This window comes from Phoca vitulina, unplaced genomic scaffold (assembly GCF_004348235.1).
Source record: "Phoca vitulina isolate PV1807 unplaced genomic scaffold, GSC_HSeal_1.0 scaffold2, whole genome shotgun sequence".
Classification (NCBI taxonomy): Eukaryota; Metazoa; Chordata; class Mammalia; order Carnivora; family Phocidae; genus Phoca; species Phoca vitulina.
This window is the reverse complement of record NW_022589705.1, coordinates 60,331,361-60,354,870: the sequence shown is the minus strand read 5'-3', so window position 1 is coordinate 60,354,870 and position 23,510 is coordinate 60,331,361. Positions and strand designations below refer to the sequence as shown.

Here is a 23,510-nt window from a genome sequence, read left to right as displayed (position 1 = left end):
GTCTTGGGGGCCAGGGAAAGCTTCTTGGACAAGGTGATTCCTAAGCAGATATCAGCTAGATAAACACAGGTGATTGTGAGTGTATGTGTGAGCACATGCATGTGTAGCGTACCAGGCAGGGGAAACAGCATGAGCACAGCTAATGGGGCAAAAAACAGCCTTGGTATATGCCAGAATGACCATAGCAGTTTGTTATCATTCGAGCAGAAAGCTCACAGTGATGAGAGATGAGGCAGTAAGTCTTGTGGAGACTCGGAGAGCTCATATGTCATGCCAAGGAGATGTCGTCACTGTCATCTCCAAGGTACCCAAGGTATGGGAACTCTGATTCAAATAACCAGCTCATGGCCCTAGCCAGCTCATGGGTCTCTTTTCCTAGCAGAACCACCCCAAATGTACACCCACCCAATGACTGTCAGACTTCTGGAAGGCCCTTCATTAGCAGGCCCAGATGGTAACCTTTTCCTCAGGTTCATTAATAAGGATTCTCAGGAGCTGAGAACCTAGTGAGGTCAGGAAGATGACAACAAATGAATCAGACTAGCCCTCAATCCTTTCCTCCCTCTAATTGGCTTCAGAACAATAATCCACACCAACCGCCATGATCATGTTCGCCTATCCTGTCCACAGGCAGCTGCCACAGACCCCTCTACAGTTTGTCCACACTACCTACTCCTGAATTTGACCTCAGAATTCTATTCAAAACTCATAACCAACTGAACTCACCTCTCCTCATCCTGATACTGCCCAGAACACTTCTCCTCCACTTTTATGTTCAAATTCCTTTTCTATCTCGCTCTGATACCTCCCATCTCTGTCATGTATCAATCTTCAACTCATGTCCCTCTGGTCACTGATGATTTGGCCAGGGACTCACTGTGTTCCTTTCTGTCCAGAGTTGTTCTCCGGACACCTAAAATAAGCACCACAGTGTACAAGGGTCTGTGGAGTCCGAGTGATAAGTAGGAATTATGTGAATTGAAATCATAGAATCAAAGAGGGATAGAGCCAAATGGACCTTCCCACTCAACAAATCTGAATCCCGTTTTTCCGGTGGGCAAACTAAGACCCAGGGACAGGAAACAAGATGCTCAAAGTCACATAGTAAACTAGTGGCAGAAACAGAATAAAACCCTCCAGCCTCCTAACTCCTAGTCTGGTGCTTTTCTCACTATACTTTGCTGGAGTGAGTGTATGTGTGTGTTCCAAAACCACATTGTAAATGAGTCTCTCCTTCCCTTGTAGGCAGAAGTGCATTTCTCCTTTACTATCCTTTAGGCTTTGGCAGACCCATTCGCATTCAGATCTAGGGAAGGAACAAGAAGCCCCTTTCTGAGGGGCACAGGAGGGCAGAGGCCCTAAAATGCCATGCTTCTCAGAACAGGAGTCCCTGAAACTCCCTCAGTCTCCCAAAGATCCACTTGCCTCAGTGACTCCACAGTCTCACCCACGTCCCAGGAACTTTGAGGATATTGACGGCCTGCTGCTACTCCCAACTTTACAAAAAGTTAGCTGCTGGCCATATCACTAGTCTTGGCCTAGTGAGCTGAGAAAAGCTAAAGGAAAGGGAGTCCTGAAGAGGAATCCCATAAAGCAGAAAAGGGGCACTACTGTGGTGACCAGCAGACCACTGAAACTTACTTAATTGCCGGCATAGCAGAGGGATAGGACTGATGTGGGGATGAGGAAAGCTGAGCATCCTCCCTCACTGTTCCCAGATCTGATCACATCCTTGAAAAATTCTTAACATGGCCCACAAGATCCTTTATGAACTGGCCCCTGCCTACCTCTCTACTCTCACCTCTCACTACTCTCCCCTTGATTGTCTAGTCTCTGTGGCATGGGCTTCTTTCAATATCATGAGTGCTTCAAGCTCTACCCCACATTAGGACTATTCTTGATCTGGAATATGGCCCTCTGCCTCCCCCCAACACACACCCACACCCACACACACACACACCCACTCTTTGCCTGGCTAACTTTTTCTCATCTTTTAGTTCTCAGCTTCAGTGTTACTTTCTCAGAAGATCTTGATTCTCCAGTCTAAAATTAGGTTTCTCTTTCTCACTTTCTTCATAGCACTTGTAACTTACGTTACTTTTATCTGCCCACCATTCCTTCCTTTAGGGAATCACTATTTTAAAGAGTTGTGGCGACACTATAGGTTATCATACCCGCCTCCTCAGCCACTGGGACAGGCCCATGACTCACAGGTGGCCAATCATAGTCTTCCCTGACATTGATATGTGGTGGTTGGGACACAGAAGGCCTTTTTTTGCAGGAGTTGGGAAGATATGAATCTGGAGCTTCCATCATCCATTTTACTCCTCATGCAGAGTTTGACTGGAGAAGGAAGGAGGCTGAAGGGATAAGCAAAGTTGAGAAATGGGAAGTGCAGTTGAATCCTGAGTCTAGTGGACTTTCCAGCTACATGAGCTAATAAATTCTATTTTTAAAAAATTGAAGCTAGTTTGGTTTGGGATTTTATCACTTGTCATAACAAGAGTCCTAACTCATGCAGAACTTATCACAATTTCTAACAGGTTTATTGAGATACAATTCACACACCATTCAATTTGTCTATTTAAAACATTTTAAGTTATATATTTGTATAATTATTTATTGTCCCTTTTCCATTAGTTCCATGATAATAAGTATCATAGCTGTTTCATTCACTATTATATCCCAAGTACCAAGACAGAACCCAGCTCAGAGTAAGTGCTCAATGAATAAGTGAATAAATGTATGAATGAATGAATATCCAACCTATGCTGGGTGCTTAGGATAATGAACCAAATTAGACATAACCTTGTTGCTCTGGAGGTCTAGCAAGAGAGGTAGGTCTCTAAATAGGGAAATATTGGTAAGCAACAGAGGAAAGCTCAGGAAATTGTGCAGGACAGACATGGTTTACTATGACCTGCCCAAAATCTGACCTATTCATTAAGGCCTACTTTAAGTGCCTCCCTAAACCCTGCACTAAGAATTAATCTGACTTCATCTATATTCTTATATAAATTTGATAGATCTAAACTGACTCCAGTACTTCTTAACTGCATAAACTTGAGCAAATTATTTAACCCCTCTGAACTTCATTTTTCAGAGTATTAGACATACCCTATAGTATCGACCTGGAAGGGTTATAGTGAGAATTAAGTGAAATAATTAATACACAGCATATCATATAATACCTGGATCAATATGTATCACCTATTACCATATTTACTGTGCAGTGAGGTTAAGTAGTTAGGAGCCCAGGCTATGCAGCCAGACTACTGCTTGGGTTCAAATTCTGACTCTACCTGTTACTAGCTGTGTGACCTTAGCAAGTTACTCAATTTCTCTGTGCCTCAGTTTTCTCATCTGTTTAAAAAAAAAAAACAATTTAGAGATAAGAGAAGTAAGTATGTCAGAGGGCTCCAGGGGGATTAAATTAACTGCGTAATACTTTAAAACACTTAGAATAGTGCCTGGCACAAGGTAAATACCTAATAAATATTTAACCAATTCACTTTTAACAAATCTTAGTCATAAGGGCTTGGCATGCCAATTATATTTTTTCCAAGTACACCTTTTAAAACTTAGTCTTGTTTAATTCTAAGGGCTTGACATGCTGATTATATATATTTTTTCCAATACATACATGAAATCATCTTACACACTTCCAGTGGCATAAGTCTTTCTTTTGGGAAATGCTACTCTCGACTCACACAGTCAATGATTTATAGTTCCCTGAACACACATGCTGTTCCTTGCCTTTGCCAGTGTTATTCCCCTGAAATGTCCTTGCTTCTCCTCATCACTTGGCTGCTCCTGTTTTTGTCTTCAAGACTCAGCTTGGGCATCATGTTCTCTGATCCCCACTGAGTTAGGTGCCTCCTCTGGGCCCCCCCAAGCCCCAGCACATCCCTCTATCACACTGATCACTCGGGGTATCACTGTTTCTGTCCTTCAGACAGGGGCGTGTGATCCTATTTCACAGCTCAGTACCTGGCAGAGAGTAGCACTCAGGAAGTCTTAATTGGACTGAAATAAAATGAAGTAGCCAAATACTTAACATAAATAAAATTTAATCAAAACATATTTTTGCAGTGTCTACTCAGTGCCAGGCCATATAAGTAGGCACTGTTGGCACAAAAATAAACGACTCATTTCCTGTCCTCATGGAACTTGAGGGGAGATGGACAAGTAAACAAGCGCACCCAAGTGTGATTGGGACTGTGTCTGCTGTGTGTGAGGTGGGGGCACGAAGAAAAGAGCTCTGGGGGCCAGGAGAGGCTTCAGAGCGTGAGCTGTTTTGAAAAGTGAGTGGAGGTTTACCGGCTGGTTGAGGGTAATGGGGTGGGGAGTAGAAGAGAGCGCTCTAAACAGATGGGGTGTAGCCACTCCAGGGAAAGTGCTGGGAGCCTCCCTGGGGACAGCAGGTTGAAGGCATAAAGTGATACCTAAGGTCACCCAAATGTATGCTTCACCACATGCTCACTGCTCTTTGAACCAGGGGGACGGGTAGAGGCACTTTTTTTTTTCCCTGATGGGGAAAGAACAGTAAGATCCAAGATAACCCAACCTCCCTCTTTATTAAACACCTACAGTTTGCTAATTTCTATTCCAGGCCACCCTGGGGAATAAGGGAGGGAAGAAAGAAGTATAAGACACTCTCCCACACACGTACTCATAATACGCATAATACAAATATATACCATACACAACTCACATTTGTATACTATAGAGTTTGCCCGCCTACAAGCCCAAATATCTATACTTCAGAGACCATCAGAGAAAATAACTTTAAAGTCCCTACTCCTCAATATTTACAACACCTAGGTTATGAGACATATTTAGGGAGACTGGCTAAAAGTTAAGCAATATATCCTTTCTTCTGGGGAAGTTTTCTCTGAGGTGATCCTACATTGAACCCCAATACAGAAAAGAAAGGAAAAAAAAAGGAAAAAAAAAAAAAAAAGAGGGAAGCCTGGGTGGCTCAGTTGGTTAAGTGTCTGCCTTCAGCTCAGGTCATGATCTCAGGGTCCTGGGATCAAGCCCCGCATTGGGCTCCCTGCTCAGTGGGGAGCCTGCTTCTCCCTCTGCCTGCAGCGCCCCCTGCTTGTGCTCTCTCTCACACTGTGTCTCTCTGTGTCAAGTAAATAAATCAAATCTTAAAAAAGAAAGGCAAGGCAAGGCAAGGAGCTGCTCTTTGAAGCAAGTATTGGTCGGAGTTCTGCTGTGGGGCCATTGAGACACATCTGAGGCACCTGGGTCTCAGTGAAGCACAGAGATAAAAGTGCTTTAACCTTGGAAAATGCCAGAGCATCACTTAAACCACACTGTTTCATCCCTTCATACAATTACTTTTGTTGTGAATTGTGTTTTGGTAAAGAAACATCAGTTTACATTGAGGGAAATTCTAAGACGTAACGTTGTGGTCGCTGTAAGAACGTTTGATATTAAGGACATTGTCACATCCAGCACACAGACTCTGCTTTACAGTTGCACAAGAGAAGTGCTTCTCTGAATAATGGGTTTTTTATTTTAAGGACCATCTCAAGACTGTGTATTTGATTATGTTTCTTGCCTTGCATGGCTGGTAAGGAAGCTCAAAGCCAATATTTTGGTCCAACTCTTACACATGCCTGGGAACTTAAAACATACCCACTTATCTCACCCCGCCTCCTCTTATTTTCTCTTAACTTTGTTTTCCCTTTACTCCAATTTTCTTATTTTTTTATTGATGTACTATGATGATTTTTTTAAAAGATTTTATTTATTTGGGGGTGCCTGGGTGGCTCAGTCGGTTAAGTGTCTGCCTTCGGCTCAGGTCCGACTGCTCCTATTCCCCCTGCTCGTGTTCTCTCTCTCTGTCAAATAAATAAAATCTTAAAATTTATTTATTTATTTGACAGAGAGCTAGAGAGAGAGCACAAGTAGGCAGAGCGGCAGGCAGAGAGAGAGGGAGAAGCAGGCTCTCTCCGCTGAGTAGGGAGCCCAATGCAGGACTCAATCCCAGGACCCTGGGATCATGACTTGAGCCAAAGGCAGCCGTTTAACCAACTGAGCCACCCAGGCGCCCCACTGTGATGATTTTTATAAAACACCTCAAAGCCTTTGTGGAAGGAACTGGTGAAAAAAATTCGTGAATTTAAATTATACTTATTAATTCAATGTAACAAAATATACACATCGTAAATAACAAATTACCTAAAATTCACTAGCACAAAGCTTACATGCACATGGCACAAATATAAAACAATATACACAGAGCACACATGCACATAATTCACAATCACAACACACCCTTAATGTCACACTCCCATGTAAACATGTACACATATACATATGTTGTGCCCATACCAAGCTGCTCTGCAAGGAGCCGGCCCTTCTCGGCGGGAACAACCCTCTCTTCCTCCATGTCACACTTGTTCCCAACCAGGATAACCTGTGCATTGTCCCAGGAGTAGGTCTTGATCTGAGTAGCCCTAAAGAGAGAAAGAGAGAGGACTGTGTTAATGACATCCTGCTACGCTGGAAAGAACCCTGCAAAACTCGAAGACATGGTTTCCCTTCCAAGGGGCTTGCTACACCCAAGTTACGTCAATGAACTCAGCTGAGGACAGACAGATGCCTGCCCCAGCTGGCTGTCACAGGTGCTGACCCATAAGCTCTTCTTGCAAACCTCACCCAGCTCCCAGAAGCCTTCCTCTAATACATCTGCCCATCCCTCTCCTCACTGGGCAGAGAGCTCTTTCTAAAACATCCTTTTTTTTTCTTTTTAAGATTTTATTTATTATTTTTTTTTTTAAAGATTTTATTTATTTATTTGACACAGAGAGAGACAGCGAGAGAGGGAACACAAGCAGCGAGAGTAGGAGAGGGAGAAGCAGGCCTCCCGCTGAGCAGGGAGCACGATGCGGGGCTCCATCCCAGGACCCTGGGCTCATGACCTGAGCCAAAGGCAGACACTTAACTGACTGAGCCACCCAGGCATCCCTAAAACATCTATCTGACCACGGTAAGTCCTTTCTTAAAAGGACTCTCCTCTGGCCCCCTGACTAGAGTGTGATGAAGTCTAGATCCCTCAGGTGTTCAAGACCATTCACATCCTGTCTCTGTAGCTTTATCCCACTTCCTCCCACTTCTCTCCCATCCCAAAATGCTCTTCCATGGCTTGTGCCTTTGCCCAAAATGTTCTTCCATGGCATGACTGGGAGTCCCTTCCCCACACTAACTCATCCCCCAGGGCCCAGGGCTGATCTCATAATTCCTTGGGAGAAGCCTTCCCAGGCTTTCTCAGGCCCAGCTAGCCTCTCCCTCCTCCTCCTCTGTGACTTATAAACATTCACTGAGGCCTCAGATGGTGATTATTTGTAGAAACCAAAATGTCAGCAGTGGTTTCCTTCACATAGGATGGTTATGAAACTTTTTAAAAATACTTTTCTGTAGGGGCGTCTGGGTGGCTCAGTTGGTTAGGCAACTGACTCTTGATTTTGGCTCAGGTCATGATCTCGGGTCATGGGATCGAGCCTAGCATCAGACTCCAGCTCAGTGCAGAGTCTGCTTGTCCCTCTCCCTCTGCTCCTCCCACCTCCCTGCTCACTCGCTCTCTCTCTCTCTTTCTCAAGTAAATACATAAAACCTTTAAAAAAAATTGCTTTTCTTGGGGCACCTGGGTGGCTCAGTCGGTTGAATGTCTGCCTTCAGCTCAGGTCATGATCCCGGGGTCCTGGGATTGAGCCCCACATCGGGCTCCCTGCTCGGCGGGGAGCCTGCTTGTCCCTTTCCCACTCCCCCTGCTTGTGTTCCCTCTCGCTGTGTCTCTCTCTGTCAAATAAATAAATAAATAAAATCTTAAATTTTCTGTATTAAAAAATACAGAAAAATCTGTATTTTTCAAATTTTTGAAAGTGAGCATACGCTACTTATATAATGAGAAACAAAATTTTAATATAATGATAAAATAGGACCCTTATATTGTGGATACATCTCTTTGTGGGGATGAGCCTAACTCTGTCTCTAACCACCCCATCAAATAGAAATGATTACTTCTCCTTTTGGTCCCCTACACCTTTACCATGGCACCTGCTACATTTGGCTGAATTTATAAGTCTCTCCTTGAAGGCAGGGAGTCTCATTCATCTTTGGAGTGCCAGTCCCCAGCACAGAGCACAGAAGGTGTCAGCAACTGTCTGATGAATGAGTAAGCCAGCTAATGGTTAATCCTGAAGCAGATCTTAAATGTTACCCTATCCTGACACTGACACTCAATCTAACTCAACCCTAACTGCAACCTGGACCTATTACCGACTCTGCTCATAAAGCTGATCCCCCACTAATCTTCTCTTTAAGGGGGAGAAGCCATTCCCTCAAGGTACAGAATTCACTCAGCCACATTTGTTGTGGGCTGACAAAGAGCCAGGTTGTGTGCTGAGCACTGGGACTTAGATGGCTAATCCAGGACCAAGTTGTTCAGAGGCAAAACTGAAAGGCCAGGGTTTGGGAGAAATAGACATTCAATCTTTAGCCTCAAGGCAGGTAACTGGAGCCAAGTCTCCATGTCTCCCCATACTCCTCTTCCTGTCATCTTCCTCCCTCCTCCCACCCTCATCCACTCTCAGCTCCCAGATTAGCAACTCAGGTTATTCTTGGAGGAATTGTCACCAAGTGTTAAACTCACTGTGTTCCTGAGACAGAATGAACAGGGACTGATGGTGAAAGGGAGGAAGGTCAGGCCAACAGGGAATGAGCAGTGTGAAGACACTTAAAAAAACAGCTTATCACTCCAGGGTAGGAGGTGGAGGGAAAGATGGAAAAGGAAGGGAAGAGGAGGAGGGGAGACAAATCATGACCGTAGAGAAGAGAGGGAATAAAAAGGGGGGAAAGGAAGAGAAAAGGGAAGACAAAAAAAGGGAGTAAAGAGAAAAGAGAGGAAGGAAAGGAGGAAAAGGAAGATACAGGGTACTTGTTAGAAGAGAAGAAAGAGAAAGGAGGAAGGGGGAAGATGCCCGGTAGGCTGGGAAGGAGAATGTCAACCACCATGAAGGACAGACATGTGCACGGCACCCTGGACAGGCTGCAAAGCCACTCTCAGTTCAAAGCTACAAGGCACCCACAGGACTCCACAAATCATGGCAACTGTTCCGTCGGAGAAGGGAAGTCCTCAAAGGGTGGCTATTATGCAAAGGGGAACAGGAGATAAGCTTGGCGCTGGCCAGCGCTGCTGCTGTATGCCTGGCCTGCTCAGCCTCTCTGATTCTGAACAAGACCCATGGCACAGATGTTCCACCTTCTCCCATCCTCATCCTTTCCACTGGGCAAGGGCCCCGGCCCTCCCTCTCACCTACCCTTCCCCTCAGCTCCCTTCTCCCGGTGAGTTATGCTCCAGGAAGAAAGATGTAAGTTACTCAGAGGTTGTACATCTGGAGCTGTGCTGATTTCCACTGTATACTGAATCTTTACAAACTTGGACTGGATGTAGTCTTGACCCCCAGCCTAGGGATAAACTTTATGGGGGAGTCATATGTGCATTCACTCACTACTGGGACCAGAATGATCTTTCCAAAACATGAATCTGAACCTGTTGGTTCTCTGTTCAAATGTCATCACCTAGGGGATAAACTCCGAACTCCTTACCCCAGCACACAAAATTCTTCATGACCTCTGCTCTCCCTGTACCCTTCACTTACCGTCTCACCTTTGCACATCTGCATTCTTTTCCTGGAATATTCTTATTTACTCACCCCCTGGCTAACTCCTGTTCATCTTACAAAATGTAGCATCTGTGTCAGCAACTCCAGGATCCCTCCCCTGACTCCCCAAGCCGGGTCAGAGCCCTCTGTTGGGCTCCCACAGCCCTGGTGCCTCTCCTCATTACTGCACATGTCACATGAAATTCTTACTGCTTGCTTACTGATCTGTGGTTTCCTCTCATCTGTGAGTTCCTTGAGGCCAGGAGCCACGTCTGATTCATCCAGATTGCCCTGGCATAAAGCACAAGGCCTAGCACACATTAGGTTTTTCTAGACAGTTTGATGAATAATGAATGAGTGAGGTGAATGAATGAATGAGGTGAATGAATGAATCTCATACCAATCTTGGACAGCATTGAAGGAATCCTCATTGGTAATGTCATACATCAGAATGAAGCCCATGGCCCCACGGTAATAGGCTGTTGTGATGGTCCGGTACCGCTCTTGTCCAGCTGTGTCCTGGGTAGGAAAAAGAAAGAGTTAGCCTCCTAGAAAGTCTACTTTTGTCCCTAAAAGGTCCTCAGAATAATTAACAAATAACCCAAGATATATTTAAGGAGCATCTATTATGTGTCTTGTATTGTACTTGGTGGGTAGAATGTTCTGTTTGTTTGTTTGTTTTTAAAGATTTTATTTATTTATTTGACAGAGAGAGACACAGTGAGAGAGGGAACACAAGCAGGGGGAGTGGGAGAGGGAGAAGCAGGCTTCCCGCTGAGCTGGGAGCCCGATGCGGGGCTTGATCCCAGGACCCTGGGATCATGACCCGAGCTGAAGGCAGACACTTAACGACTGAGCCACCCAGGCGCCCCAATAAAATGGTTTTTAAAACCTCATAAAAATTTGGGCACCTGGGTGGCTCAGTCAGTTAAGTGTGTGCCTTCAGCTCAGGTCATGGTCTCAGGGTCCTGGGATCGAGCCCTGTGGTGGGCTCCCTGCTCAGCGGGGAGGCTGCTTCTCCCTCTCCTTCTGTTCCTACCCCCCCATACTCTCTCTCTCTCAAATAAATAAATAAAAATCTTTAAAAAATAAATAAAACCTCATAAAAATTAATAAGAAAATAATTGAGGAGTGCCTGGCTGGCTCAGTCAGTAGGGCAGGCAACTTTTGATCTTGGGATCATGAGTTCAAGCCCCATGTTGAGGGCAGAGTTTACTTAAGAAAAAAAAAGAAAGAAAGAAAATAACTGAAATTCCAACAGAAAAAAGGACAAGCCCCGCATTGGGCTCCCTGCTCAGCGGGGGGCCTGCTTCTCCCTCTCCCACTCCCCCTGCTTGTGTTCCCTCTCTTGCTGTGTCTCTCTCTGTCAAATAAATAAATAAATAAATAAATAAATCTTTAAAAAAAAAAAGAAAGATTTTAACTATTCTTTTTTTTTTTTTTTTTAAAGATTTTATTTATTTATTTGACAGAGAGAGAGAGATAGCGAGAGCAGGAACACAAGCAGGGGGAGTGGGAGAGGGAGAAGCAGGCTTCCCGCGGAGCAGGGAGCCTGATGCGGGACTCAATCCCAGGACCCTGGGATCATGACCTGAGCCGAAGGCAGATGCCCAACCATCTGAGCCACCCAGGCGCCCCAGATTTTAACTATTCTTAATTATAATTCCCATTATAGATGAGTATGTAGTGAGATGTGCAACCTCACTCCTTGCTCATGGAAACTTGGTTCAGTCTTTCTGAAAATCAATTTGGAAGTCTCAAGACCATTAAAAATATTTGCAAACTGAGGGTTCTAGAGGGGAGAGGGGTGGGAGGATGGGTTAGCCTGGTGATGGGTATTAAAGAGGGCACGTTCTGCATGGAGCACTGGGTGTTATATGCAAACAATGAATCATGGAACACTACATCAAAAACTAATGATGTAATGTGTGGTGATTAACATAATAAAAAAATACGGAAAAAAAATATTTGCACTCTTAACACAGAAATTTTCTTCCTCAAAACTTTTGCTACAAAATTAGAAAATCAGCCCTATGCACAAAAATATTTGTTGGGACAGGAGACAATGCTTGTACATGTGATATAATATCAGTTTTGTAACTATATATGCAGAGAAGAAAACATCAAAAGATTAATAGTGATGATCTCTGTATGAGAGTCAAGAATTACAGGGATTTTAAACTTTTTCATGCACTTTTATTTCCTCTACAATAAGCACATATTGCTCTTACATAGGGAGAAACAAATATTTTGCTTAAAATCCTTTAACGATCCTTTTTTTTTAAAAAAGATCTTATTTATTTATTTGTCAGAGAGCACAAGCAGGGGGAGCGGCAGGCAGAGGGAGAGGGAGAAGCAGGCTCCCTGCTGAGCAAGGAGCCCGATGCGGGACTCCATCCCAGGATCCTGGGATCATGACCTGAGTCGAAGGCAGGTGCTTAACCAACTGAGCCACCCAGGCGTCCCCCAACACAATTCTTTATCTCAAGCAGATCACAGTCTAGTTGGAAAGACAGACATATAAGCAAGCAAGCAAAAACAAGACCAACAGTAAAGTGTTATTGGAGCACATTGGGATGTTTCACGTATGTCCACACAGTCCTTATGTGAGGGACCAGCCAATCTTCTGTTTCATTACAATTTTAGAATGCATGATACTTGAGCATGTATAAAACATCTCTTCATATATTAGCTTACTTAAATTTTATAAAATCCCTGTGAGGTAAGTATTATTAGCATTTACATTTTATAGTTGAGAATGCAAAAATGTAAGAAGAAGAATGTAGCAGGAGGGGAAGAATGAAGGGGGGGAAATTGGAGGGGGAGAAGAACCATGAGAGACAATGGACTCTGAAAAACAAACTGAGGGTTCTAGAGGGGAGGGGGTTGGGAGGATGGGTTAGCCTGGTGATGGGTATTGAGGAGGGCACGTTCTGCATGGAGCACTGGGTGTTATGCACAAACAATGAATCATGGAACACTATATCTAAAACTAATGATGTAATGTATGGGGATTAACATAACAATAAAAAAATTAAAAAAAAAAGAGAGAATGCAAAAATGCAGCCAGGGTAAGTGACTTTCCCAAGGTCATAAAGCTAGTGACAAAAGCTATGCCTTAAATCCAGGGCTTCTGATTCCAAGTCCAATGCACATACCACTAAACCTCAATCAATGAAGGACATGTGCACAAATACTTCCTGAACACAATCTATAATGATAATAAAAACAAATAAGGGAACAATAATAACTACAGTATGCCATTATTTGTACATATGTTGCACCTGTTAGCCACATACTTCAGAAAAACCCTGTAGGATATATATGGCTACTCCATTTTACTCCAGATGAGGAAACTGAGGCTTAGAGAGATTGCCACTAAGTGTCAGAATTGCAATTCAAAATAAAGTCTATCTGACTTTATCTGACACTCATTACAATTTATACCTTAGCCATGAACCATACTTTGTGTGATATAACATAGAACAAACACTATCCCTGCCCTCAGGGAGCCTCAGTAAAAGTGCAGAGGTAGCTAAGACATACACCAGTAGACTGATAATAAGAAATATGTGGCAATATGTCATGAGTTCCAGATAATCAGTATGAAGAAAATGTGTTACACATGTCAGGTAAGGTAGAAACATGGTGGTTTTGGGTAATTATAGAAGATGTCAAAGCAGAGATAGTGTATCAGTTAGGATATACTGAGTTATTCAATAACAAAGCAATCCCCAAATCTCAGCAGCTTAAACAAGGTTTTATTTTTTACTATTGCTCCATATCCATTAAGCGTTGGCTGGGTGCTCTGCTTTTTGTCTTCCTTATTCTAAGATAAAGACTGACAGAGCAGCTACCAGAGGGAAAAAGTGTGTGAGTCATGTGTTGGCTCTTAAAACTTCCACTTCTCCCATTTCACTAGCCAAAGCAAGTCACACACCCACATCCAAGAAAATGAAATCTTATAATATGCCCAGGAGGAGAATCATAAATGTGGTAGACAGCGTAGCTCCCACTAATGGAATCTGTACCAAGTCCAGAAGCATTGGCCTGAAGATGTGCTTATTTGACAATAGTAGGAGGACAACAAGGACTTTTCTAAAGAAGAATTTTCCAAACAGAGAAGTGAAGGAAAAGTATTTTGGCAGAAGGAAGAGTTTTTGCCATTGAGTACTCCAAAAGAAAAGGAATGGCAGGAAATGGGAAATGGGTACGTGCTGAAACTGGAAAAAGCTTTAAATGTTGTGCTATGGGGTTTGGACTTTATCTTTTTTTTTTAGGCTCCATGCCCAGCACAGAGCCCAATGTGGAGCTCGAACTCATGACCCCAAGATCAAGACCTGAGCTGAGATCAAGAGTCAGACACTCAACCAACTGAGACACCCAGACACCTCTGGACTTTATCTTTTAAAATAAAAGATTTTTGAGGCAGGGAATTAATATAATTAGATCTGAACTTTATTTAGAAAGATCACTCTGGCTGTGATGTGGAGAATGGACTGGAAAAAGAGACGGGAAGCAGGAAGGCTAGTTAGAAGATCTTTGCAGTGGTTCAAATGAATCCCAGTAAGGATTGAACTAGAGTGGTAGCAATGAGAATGGAGTAGAAACAGATCCAAGAGATGTTTAAGAGGTGAACTCTAGGGCATGGTGATGGATTAGAGGTGAAGAGATGAGAAATCAAAGATAAGGTATGTTTCTGGCAGGGCTCATTTTCTCCATGTCCTCAGCAATTCAGCTCTGGCCCAGACTTGCACAACCTTACTCAGCAAAACAAAATCTGTACTTACTACACCCACCATCCTTGGGGAGCATATAAATCTCCATCTCCTTTTGTTGAGCATAGTCTTTGGGTGTCTTACTCTTCACCTGAAGCAGCTTTATTCCTTCTAACCACATACAGTACTTCTCCCTAAGAGTTCTGGCAAATAGGGGCACCTGGGTGGCTCAGTCATTGGGCGTCTGCCTTTGGCTCAGGTCATGATCCCAGGGGCCTGGGATCGAGCCCCGCATTGGGCTCCCTCTCAGTGGGAGGCCTGCTTCTCCCTGTCCCACTCCCCCTGTTTGTGTTCCCTCTCCCGCTGTCTCTCTCTGTCAAATAAATAAATAAAATCTTAAAAAAAAAAAGAGTTCTGGCAAATATAATTTTCTCCAGTTCATAAATGAGTGAGCAGATGAATGAATGAATGAGTGAAGAGATGGATGAGTGAGTGAACACGTAACTTAGGCACTACTGAGAGAAATCATCAGTTTGCCCTACCTACGCAGAAGCCTTGTGTGTACCTATGGAACACTTCAGCAGTATTTGATTTACCCCACCCCCATACACTCTTCACTCAGCTTCCTGAGCTCCTCGGAGTCAACACCACAGATGAGACTCTTTCCACCCATTTGAAGGCCAGGCCCCAAATCTTGTCCTGGAGGATTTAGAATTTAGCCAACCATCCAGAGTAGTGATCTAGAGGCCCAGGCAAGATTTCTGAGAAGCTGCACTGCTAGCAGGTCTCAACTCTTCTCACTCCATCTGTGTTGTACCATTTCCCTGTGAGAGTTTCTAGTCCCCCACCTCTGACTGGAGCCTGGCCCTGTGCCACAGCTCTTTGACATAAGAGTCCTGTCACCCAATTGATATCCAATTAAGCCCCACATTGGGTGTAGAGATTACATTACAATACAATACAATACAATACAATCCTGGTATGGAATAATAAGTGAGCTTGGACATGGAAACAGTTTCATCTCCATGCTCCTAGTGCCTAGCACAGGGCTGTGCATACAGTAGGGATTCAATCACCATTTGCTAAACAAAAAGGCCACATAGTTTTGAGATTGAGAGCATGGTCTCTGGAGTTAGACTCCTGGGTGTGAATCCCTGTTCTAACCGCATACTACATGGCAATGGTAGGCAGCCTCTAAAATGCCTCCCAATGATCACTGTCTCCTGGTATTTATCCTCTTGTGTAATCCCCTCCTTGGGCAATTTGCCTTTTTGAGCCATATTCTCTTCATCTATAAAGTGGGAATAATAGCAGTATCTACTTATTGTGAAGATTAAGAAAGTTATTATATCTAGGGGCGCCTGGGTGGCTCAGTCGTTAAGCGTCTGCCTTCGGCTCAGGTCATGATCCCAGGGTCCTGGGATCGAGTCCCGCATCGGGCTCCCTGCTCGGCCGGAGGCCTGTTTCTCCCTCTCCCACTCCCCCTGCTTGTGTTCCTGCTCTCGCTATCTCTCTGTCAAATAAATAAATAAAATCTTTAAAAAAAAAAAAAAAGAAAGTTATTATATCTAAAATGCTTGGAATGGTTCCTAGTACATAGTAAGTGCCATAAAGGAATCAGAATTGTTATTTCTGCACTTCCAGAGTTAGCCCCAGGAACAAGGCCAGCTTCCCAGGGTCTGCCCAGCTGGAGTAGATGAGCTTCATGCTATGTGTCACTTCCCACTCATTCAAACCTGCCCAGAGCTGCCTCCAGCCAGAGTCTTAATATGATGCTTCTCTCAAAGAGTAGCAAATGGCCTGATAGAAAGGGAACAGATGAGTGTAAAAGTTGAGCAGGGCTTGGTCTGACTCCCAGCTCTGCATTCATCAGTTGTGTGATTTTGGAAAGCTTGGCTTTTTTCATCTCTCTGACACTCAGCTTCCTCACATCTAGAATAGAAATAATAATGCCTACATTGTAGGCTGTTTGCAATTAAAGAAGATTTTTTAAAATGTCTAGCTCATAAGCGATACTCAAATATGAGAGTACATACCATTTTCATTATTACTTAACTCTTCTAAGCCTTAGTTTTCTCATTTGTAAAGTGGTGATAATAATACCACCTTTGAAGTGCTTGTGTGAGGATTACAGATAGTGCTTGTGTGAGGATTACAGATAATGTCTTTTTAGAACGTGGCACAATGCCAGGCACACAGTAGGTGCTCAGTAAAGCTCATAGGAGCTCCTGCTACTACTGTTGATATTGTTGTTATGGTTATTTCACTTCAAGAAAAGCAAGGTTGGAACAACAACAATCCAGCACTCACTATCCCATGCTCAATGGAAAGTAGCCCAGAGAACTGCTCCTGAACCTCCCTCTCTCTCCCTCTCTTTTATTTTAAAAAATCACTTTGACAAACATTGATTCCCCTCCTACTGATGAGAGTCAGAAATAGAACCAAAGAGGAGACAGGAAGGAGGAGAAAGAAAGAGTCATGACTCACTGGCTACTTAAGGAAGGAGACCATGTCATCAAGAACCATCAATTCACTCCTATGAAACTGGCATTCATTGAGCTCTTCATATGGGCAGAGCATTATGCCAAAGAATGGACACCAGGGTGTGCAAGCCACTGCCCCAGCCTCCAGCAGCCCCATGTGGCAGACAGACACATAGGCAAGGGGGAAAGACGCTAACATCAACTATGTGCCAGACATTTTGATAAATGCTTTATATATGGGATCTCATTATTTACAGTAACAAAATAAAACTGCTAGTTGAGCACTGTTAAATGCCAGGCACCATGCTAAGCATCTTTCCTATTTTATTTAATTATCAAACAGTCTTGAAATACTGTTATCTCTATTCACAGATGAGAAAAAGTTCAATAACTTGCCTAAGATCTTGCAACCAGTTCGTGGCAGACAGATTCAAACCTGGTTCCAAAGTCTATGCTCTTCCCAGGATGCCCTTTATTTCACATCACTTCTCTTAATTGTTACAGCAGCCTAAAGCAGGGTAAGTTTGAGTCTCCATTCTATATATAAATTAGCTGAGGATCACAGAGGTTAAATAAATTGCTAGAGTCACAAGCTATAAGGAGACAGAGTCAGGATTCAAATTCTGTCTTTTGACCACAGCCTGTGCATTTTCAGTACAACCTATAGCCCAACCAGACTATGTATTCTTGATCCCTTTATGCCCCCTAAGACAGGATCCAGCTCACTCTGCAGCACCCTCCCCCTCCCAGATAGGAGGTCCTCTAAGGCTTCCTGGGGCGAACAATCTCCCCTCCACCAGAGGGTAAGGCTGTACCCACAGAGCTTAAATGGAATCACATGTGTCTGGCACTCAGGTGCTCAACCAATATTAGTTATCTTCTTTTTTTGTTTGTTTTTTTAAGACTTTATTTATTTATCTGAGAGAAAGAGAATGAGAGACAGAGAGCATGAGAGGGAGGAGGGTCAGAGAGAGAAGCAGACTCCCTGCTGAGCAGGCAGCCCGATGCAGGACTTGATCCCGGGACTCCAGGATCATGACCTGAGCCGAAGGCAGTCTCTTAACCAACCGAGCCACCCAGGCGCCCCTAGTTATCTTCTTTATCTACCACTGAATCATACCCAACACAGACCCTTCATTTCTTTCTAGAGTTTCCTCATGGTCGCCCACACGTGCCACACTCATTTCTGCTCCATTATTTCTGTTCATGCTACTCTCTGCCACATCTGCCCTCTCTCAGCTCCTCCCTCCACTTGTCTTGACTACCAGATTGTTGAATTCTAAAGTTAAAAGGAAACCTTAAGAGTTATTCAATTTGCTCTCTCACTCAAAATAGGAATTTACTGCAGGGCATACTTGTATTGAGTGTTTCTAATGTTGGATGCCCACCACCTTAAAAGGCAGTGGTTCCACTGATGGACAGTTCTGATTATAAGAACATTTCTTCCTTCTGTTGAGCTGAACTCTGCATGTGGTAATTTCTATCCATTGATTTAATTCTGTTCTCTGGAGACACAAAGAATAAATCTAATTTTTCACTCATGTGGCAGCCTTCCAAATATTTAAATCCTATGTTTGTTTAGCTCTTAGACGTTATAAAGTTTGTTCTTATTATCTCAGTTAATTCCCAAAGAAATCCTATGAGAGAAGAACCAAATCCCCATTCCACAACAGAGGCAACTGAAGCTTGTGGAGGCTAAGGACAGTGAATGATGGAAAGGGGCTTAAATAAAACCAGGTCTTTTGGCTCCAAGGGACCACAGCTCTTTACACAAGCCTACATCTCTGTTTTAAATCACCTGTCACAGGGACCTGGACAAATAGCAGAAGGAACAGAACGGTGAGGGGAACTTGAAACTGTATCACGGGAGGAACAACTACAGGAAGGAAGATGTTTAGTACACTGGGGACTAGCACCGCTATCTTCAAATATCTAAAGTGCCTAACAGATTTTCCTCCTTTGCCTTTCTTTTCTTTCAAATCTTCACTGGGTGTGGCAGTGTTGGCTAGGTCCTGAAGATCAAAGGATGAATGCAACACAATACTTGCTTGAAATTTGCTGCAGAAGGTAAACATGCATGGGGTGGGATTCTGAAGCCTGAGAGGCTGTTCCCATACAGCCTTCCTGTGCCTTTTCTTGAGGTAACACTCTTCCCTTGGGGCTCAGCTCAGCTCAGCAGAGAAGCTCCCCTGACCATCCTGGCAGAGTCAAATGCTCCAATTACATGCTGTCCTGGCACCATGTCCTTCTCCTTTGTAGCACTCATCCCCACTGTAATTTTGTACTTATTTGTGTAATTATTTGATTAAAGTCTGTCTCCACCGCCAAACTGCAAGTGCCACAAGAACAGGATCTCTGGTTTTGCTTCCTACTGTGTCTCAGCGCCTGGCATAGCACTACCACATAAGGTGGGGGAGATTTCCAACAAACACTTGTTGAAAGGATGAATTTATTAGGTGTCTGCAACATTTTCAATGGAGCACACTGAATGTCAGATGCGTCTTTCCAAAATCCAAATCTCATTATTTCCCTCTTGATGTAAATCCCTTCTCCGGCCTCCCATAGCCCACACCACAGGGTCTGAACTTCTCGGTAGAACATACAGACACTTCAGGATCTAGCTCAGGCTTCCCTTCAGTTCCTTCTCTCTCTTACTTCCACTCAACCCATGAGTTCCAGTTTTGCCCAACTACTTGTGGGTCTTTTGCTGATTTGCAGATGTTTGACTGGAATCCCCACCCCTTCTCTTTTATAATTCACAAACTCATTCAAAGGTCACATGCTCTCTGAAGCTTTCCCTGACCTCCTCTTCCCTCTCTGCCTTTTTATGCTTTGGCTTTATATCCCTGGACACATTTATTATAGTTACTGGTTTATTTATCTGTCTCCTCTTTCAGATTATGAGCATCTTAAGACCCAATCTTATATTTAGCTAAATCCCAGGCCCTTGACTATAGCACCTGACATATAGTAGGCACTTAGTAAGAATGCTGAATGAAACTCAAGGGCTGACCATGTGCTGGTATAGGGAAAATTAATTTAGAACTTCAAGATTGATTAGAAAAGGGTCTGTGAGATCATACAAACCACCCACTCTTACTGGTCCCTTTCCATGTTATAGACAAAGGGAGAGACCCAGAGCAGTGACAGAACTTGGAAGGTCACACAACCAGTAAGAGGTTATTTCTGGGGCCTCCATCCCTGGATATGGCCCTGTTGCATACCTTCTCCCCCAGCCAGACTCCTCCCTCCTCCCTCTTCAATTCACTACCTCTGGGCCATGTTGGGAGTTAGAAATAACGAGTACCAGGAAAGCAGGTAAGGAGAGCTTCTGGACTGGCTCTCCCCATACCCCACCCTCTGACCCACAGCTGCCAAGCTCCAAGCTCTCTGTATTTTGCAGCAGCAGGGAGCTGAGGCATTATGTCCCATGGGAATGGGAGGAAATCATAGGTAGAGAGCTTTTCAGGGAGGTTCAGTGGTGCCTGGGAGAAGCAGGACTGAGGAATGGAGAAAGTGATCTCTTGGAGCTAACTTGGTGTTACACCCATCTGTCCTCAGCAGTACAAACCAAATTGTGGAGCACCTACAGTTTATAAACATTTTGTTGCATCATCTCATTGGATACTAACAATAACCCTGGATGCAGACTTTTTAGAGCCAGAAGAAATCAATCTTAGCTATCCTGTCTAACTCCTTTATTTTGCAGGTAGGAAAACTGAGACCTAGAGAGGTCTTCCCAAGATATGGCTACTTGGCTGGTCTGGGACTCAAATCCAACTATTTGGACTCCACAGGATGTTCTTTCCAGCATACCACGCATTATTGTCACTACTGGTTTACAGGTGAGAAAATTAAAGTTTAAGGGCATATAGGTAGTAACTTGAGGGTAAAGGGCAGGAAAGAGGTCACTGGAATCCAGGATTGGGGATTATACAGCACTTCCCTGCCCACGGTAATCCTATCTAACCTTTGAGGTCCAGGTCAAAGGGCATCTATTCCAGAAAGTTCTTTGGGATCCAGCATCAAAATTTGTGATCATTCCTTCTGGGCTTCCACAGAATGTACATGGGACTTTATTTTAGTGATAGCAGAGCATAGAGTATTAGAGCAGGAAGATTCCCTTATGAGAATAATCAATTCCACAAATATTTATTGAGCCCACACTGTGCCAGTAAAAAAGATCCATGTAATCCCTGCTCTGGGAATTCTCAGTCTAGTGGGAAAGTTACTTCCCATGTGACAAATCCCATGATAAGTACATATAGGGTCAACTCCCTCATTTTACAGATGGGAAGCCAAGGCCCAGAGAAATGAGTGCCCTGGATTCTTAGTTTTGGCACTGGTCTCTTACACAAAACCCTCAAAAACTCAAAACTCAAAATCTCTCAAGGATAGAACTATTGATTTCCATGATTTCCATTAAGATATAGGCATTACATTTTACTTCAAGCAGATAAACTAAAGGTCATAGGACTTCTTTTCACTGTTCCTCAATATATCTGCCATGTCTTGGGTATTCAATAAATATTTTCTGAAGGAATGCACCATAGCACTTACAGCAGGGATTTGTCTCCACTCCCATCTGTATCTCCTCATTTAGACTGTGGGTTAGGGGCTTTGTCTTTCATTTCTGTACCTTCAGCAATATCTCAAGCAGTGCCTAGCACCTGGCAGGTATTCAAAAATACTAAATGAACAAAGAAATGAATGAAGGAGAGAAGGGCTGATAATTTGATCTCTCTGTTGCCCTAAATAATAAAGATGGCATCCCCAGACACACACCCTTTTTTTTTTTTTTAAGATTTTATTTATTTATTTGACAGAGAGGGACACAGCGAGAGAAGGAACACAAGCAGGGGGAGTGGGAGAGGGAGAAGCAGGCTTCCCACAGAGCAGGGAGCCCGATCTAGGGCTCGATCCCAGGACCCTGGGATCATGACCTGAGCCGAAGGCAGATGCTTAACGACTGAGCCACCCAGGCGCCCCAGGATAGTTCTATTTTTAACTTTTAAAATGATACTGCACTTTTTTTTTAAAAGAATTTATTTATTTATTTGAGAGAGAGAGACACAGCAAGAGAGGGAACACAAGCAGGGGGAGTGGGAGAGGGAGAAGCAGGCTTCCCACTGAGCAGGGAGCCAGACGTGGGGATCCTGGGATCACGAACTGAGCCGAAGGCAGATGCTTAACAACTGAGCCACCCAGGTGCTCCCTCACACTCTCCTCTTCTTGAAAACCCTCCTTTCCTCTGTCTATGAAACCTTGCTTCACTAGTGTGTTCCCTTTATCTCCCCCTCCTCCTGCTCTGTTTTCTACACTGGCTCTTTATCCTCCCCTCGGCCCCTCACCTCCAAGTTTTAGATGGAAATTTCCAATTATCTGCTGAACCTCTCCACTTAGTCTGAATGCCTTTGAAGTGTACATAGTTGATTATTAATTATGACCTATTTCATTTGTGTCTTCTCTAGCTAATAAGCCCTTATCAGTACCCAGCACAGATCTGGGCACGTAGCAGGTATTTGAAAGATACCTGCAGAATGAACCATCATCCATAAAACCCTAGTGCTTTGGCATGGACAAATTTAGCATCAGAGTTACCAACCCATTTCCTCCTCACCCTTTTTGGCTCCAAACTGACATCAGCACCATTCAGAGCATGCTAAGAAGTCTCTCTGGGGGATTCACTTAATTTTTCACTTCCTCTATCTTTTAGGTGACTCACCCAAAGCCCCTTCAAGACAGGAAGAGGTGGGGGAAGTAAGGTAGGAGAGGGCCAGGAGGAAAAAAAGAAGCTTGGAACAAGATTATACTTAATACATTCCCAGGTCACAGCAAGTAAAAGGAAATGATAGTCAGACCTTGTACTGAGAAATTGCCGGTGATAAAAATAGGAATCTTGTCGAACAGACAATTTGCAGAAAACAAATGGTTAACAAATATATAGATGATTGTTCAATAAGTAATCAGAGAAATGCAATTTGAAATGATGAGGTAACATTTTTTTACCTATTTGAATTAGCTAAAATTAAATAATGTAATATTCCATGCTGGCAAAGATGGAGCGAAATAGGAATTTCACTACCAAAAATCTATTTAAAAGAAATCATCTGAAACCTAGGAAAAGTTTTACACACAAGGATGATCACTGATCACTGTAACATGATTCATAACAGCCACAAACTGAAAAGTAGTTAAACACTCAAATAATGGAAAACAACTAAGCTTTAAGAGGCCAGAGATTGTGGCTCATTCTTTTACCATGATTTAGAGTGTCCAATAATGTAAGTGCAACAAATATTGTTGAATGCATGAATTAATGAATGCATCTGGTGCAACCTCCCTATAGTGTACTATGAAGTCATTAAAAACATATTCATAAAGGTTTTCTAACAACGTTAGCTAAACTTATGTATAATGTTACTTTTTTTAAAAAAGCAGGATATATAATTGAATGTACAGTATGACTTCAATTATGTTAAAAACTCATAGAAAAGACTGGGCGCCTGGGTGGTTCAGTCGGTTAAGCGTCTGCCTTCAGCTCAGGTTGTGATCCTGGGGTCCTTGGATTGAGCCTGCTCTGCGGGAAGCCTGCTTCTCCCTCTCCCACTCCCCCTGCTTGTGTTCCC

At 43.5% G+C, this 23,510-nt stretch overlaps 1 protein-coding gene across 1 annotated transcript in view; it reads right to left on the bottom strand.

The window, feature by feature from the left end:
• The window catches only part of RAB3B (RAB3B, member RAS oncogene family), a 65,235-nt gene that overhangs the window by 5,546 nt on the left and 36,179 nt on the right, over positions 1–23,510 (bottom strand). The window contains exons 3-4 of the mRNA XM_032416831.1: positions 10,081–10,199; positions 6,349–6,473 (exon numbers count right to left, since the gene is read on the bottom strand). Of these exons, the coding sequence (XP_032272722.1) occupies positions 6,349–6,473; positions 10,081–10,199 (244 nt within the window). The remainder of the gene's footprint in view (positions 1–6,348; positions 6,474–10,080; positions 10,200–23,510) is intronic.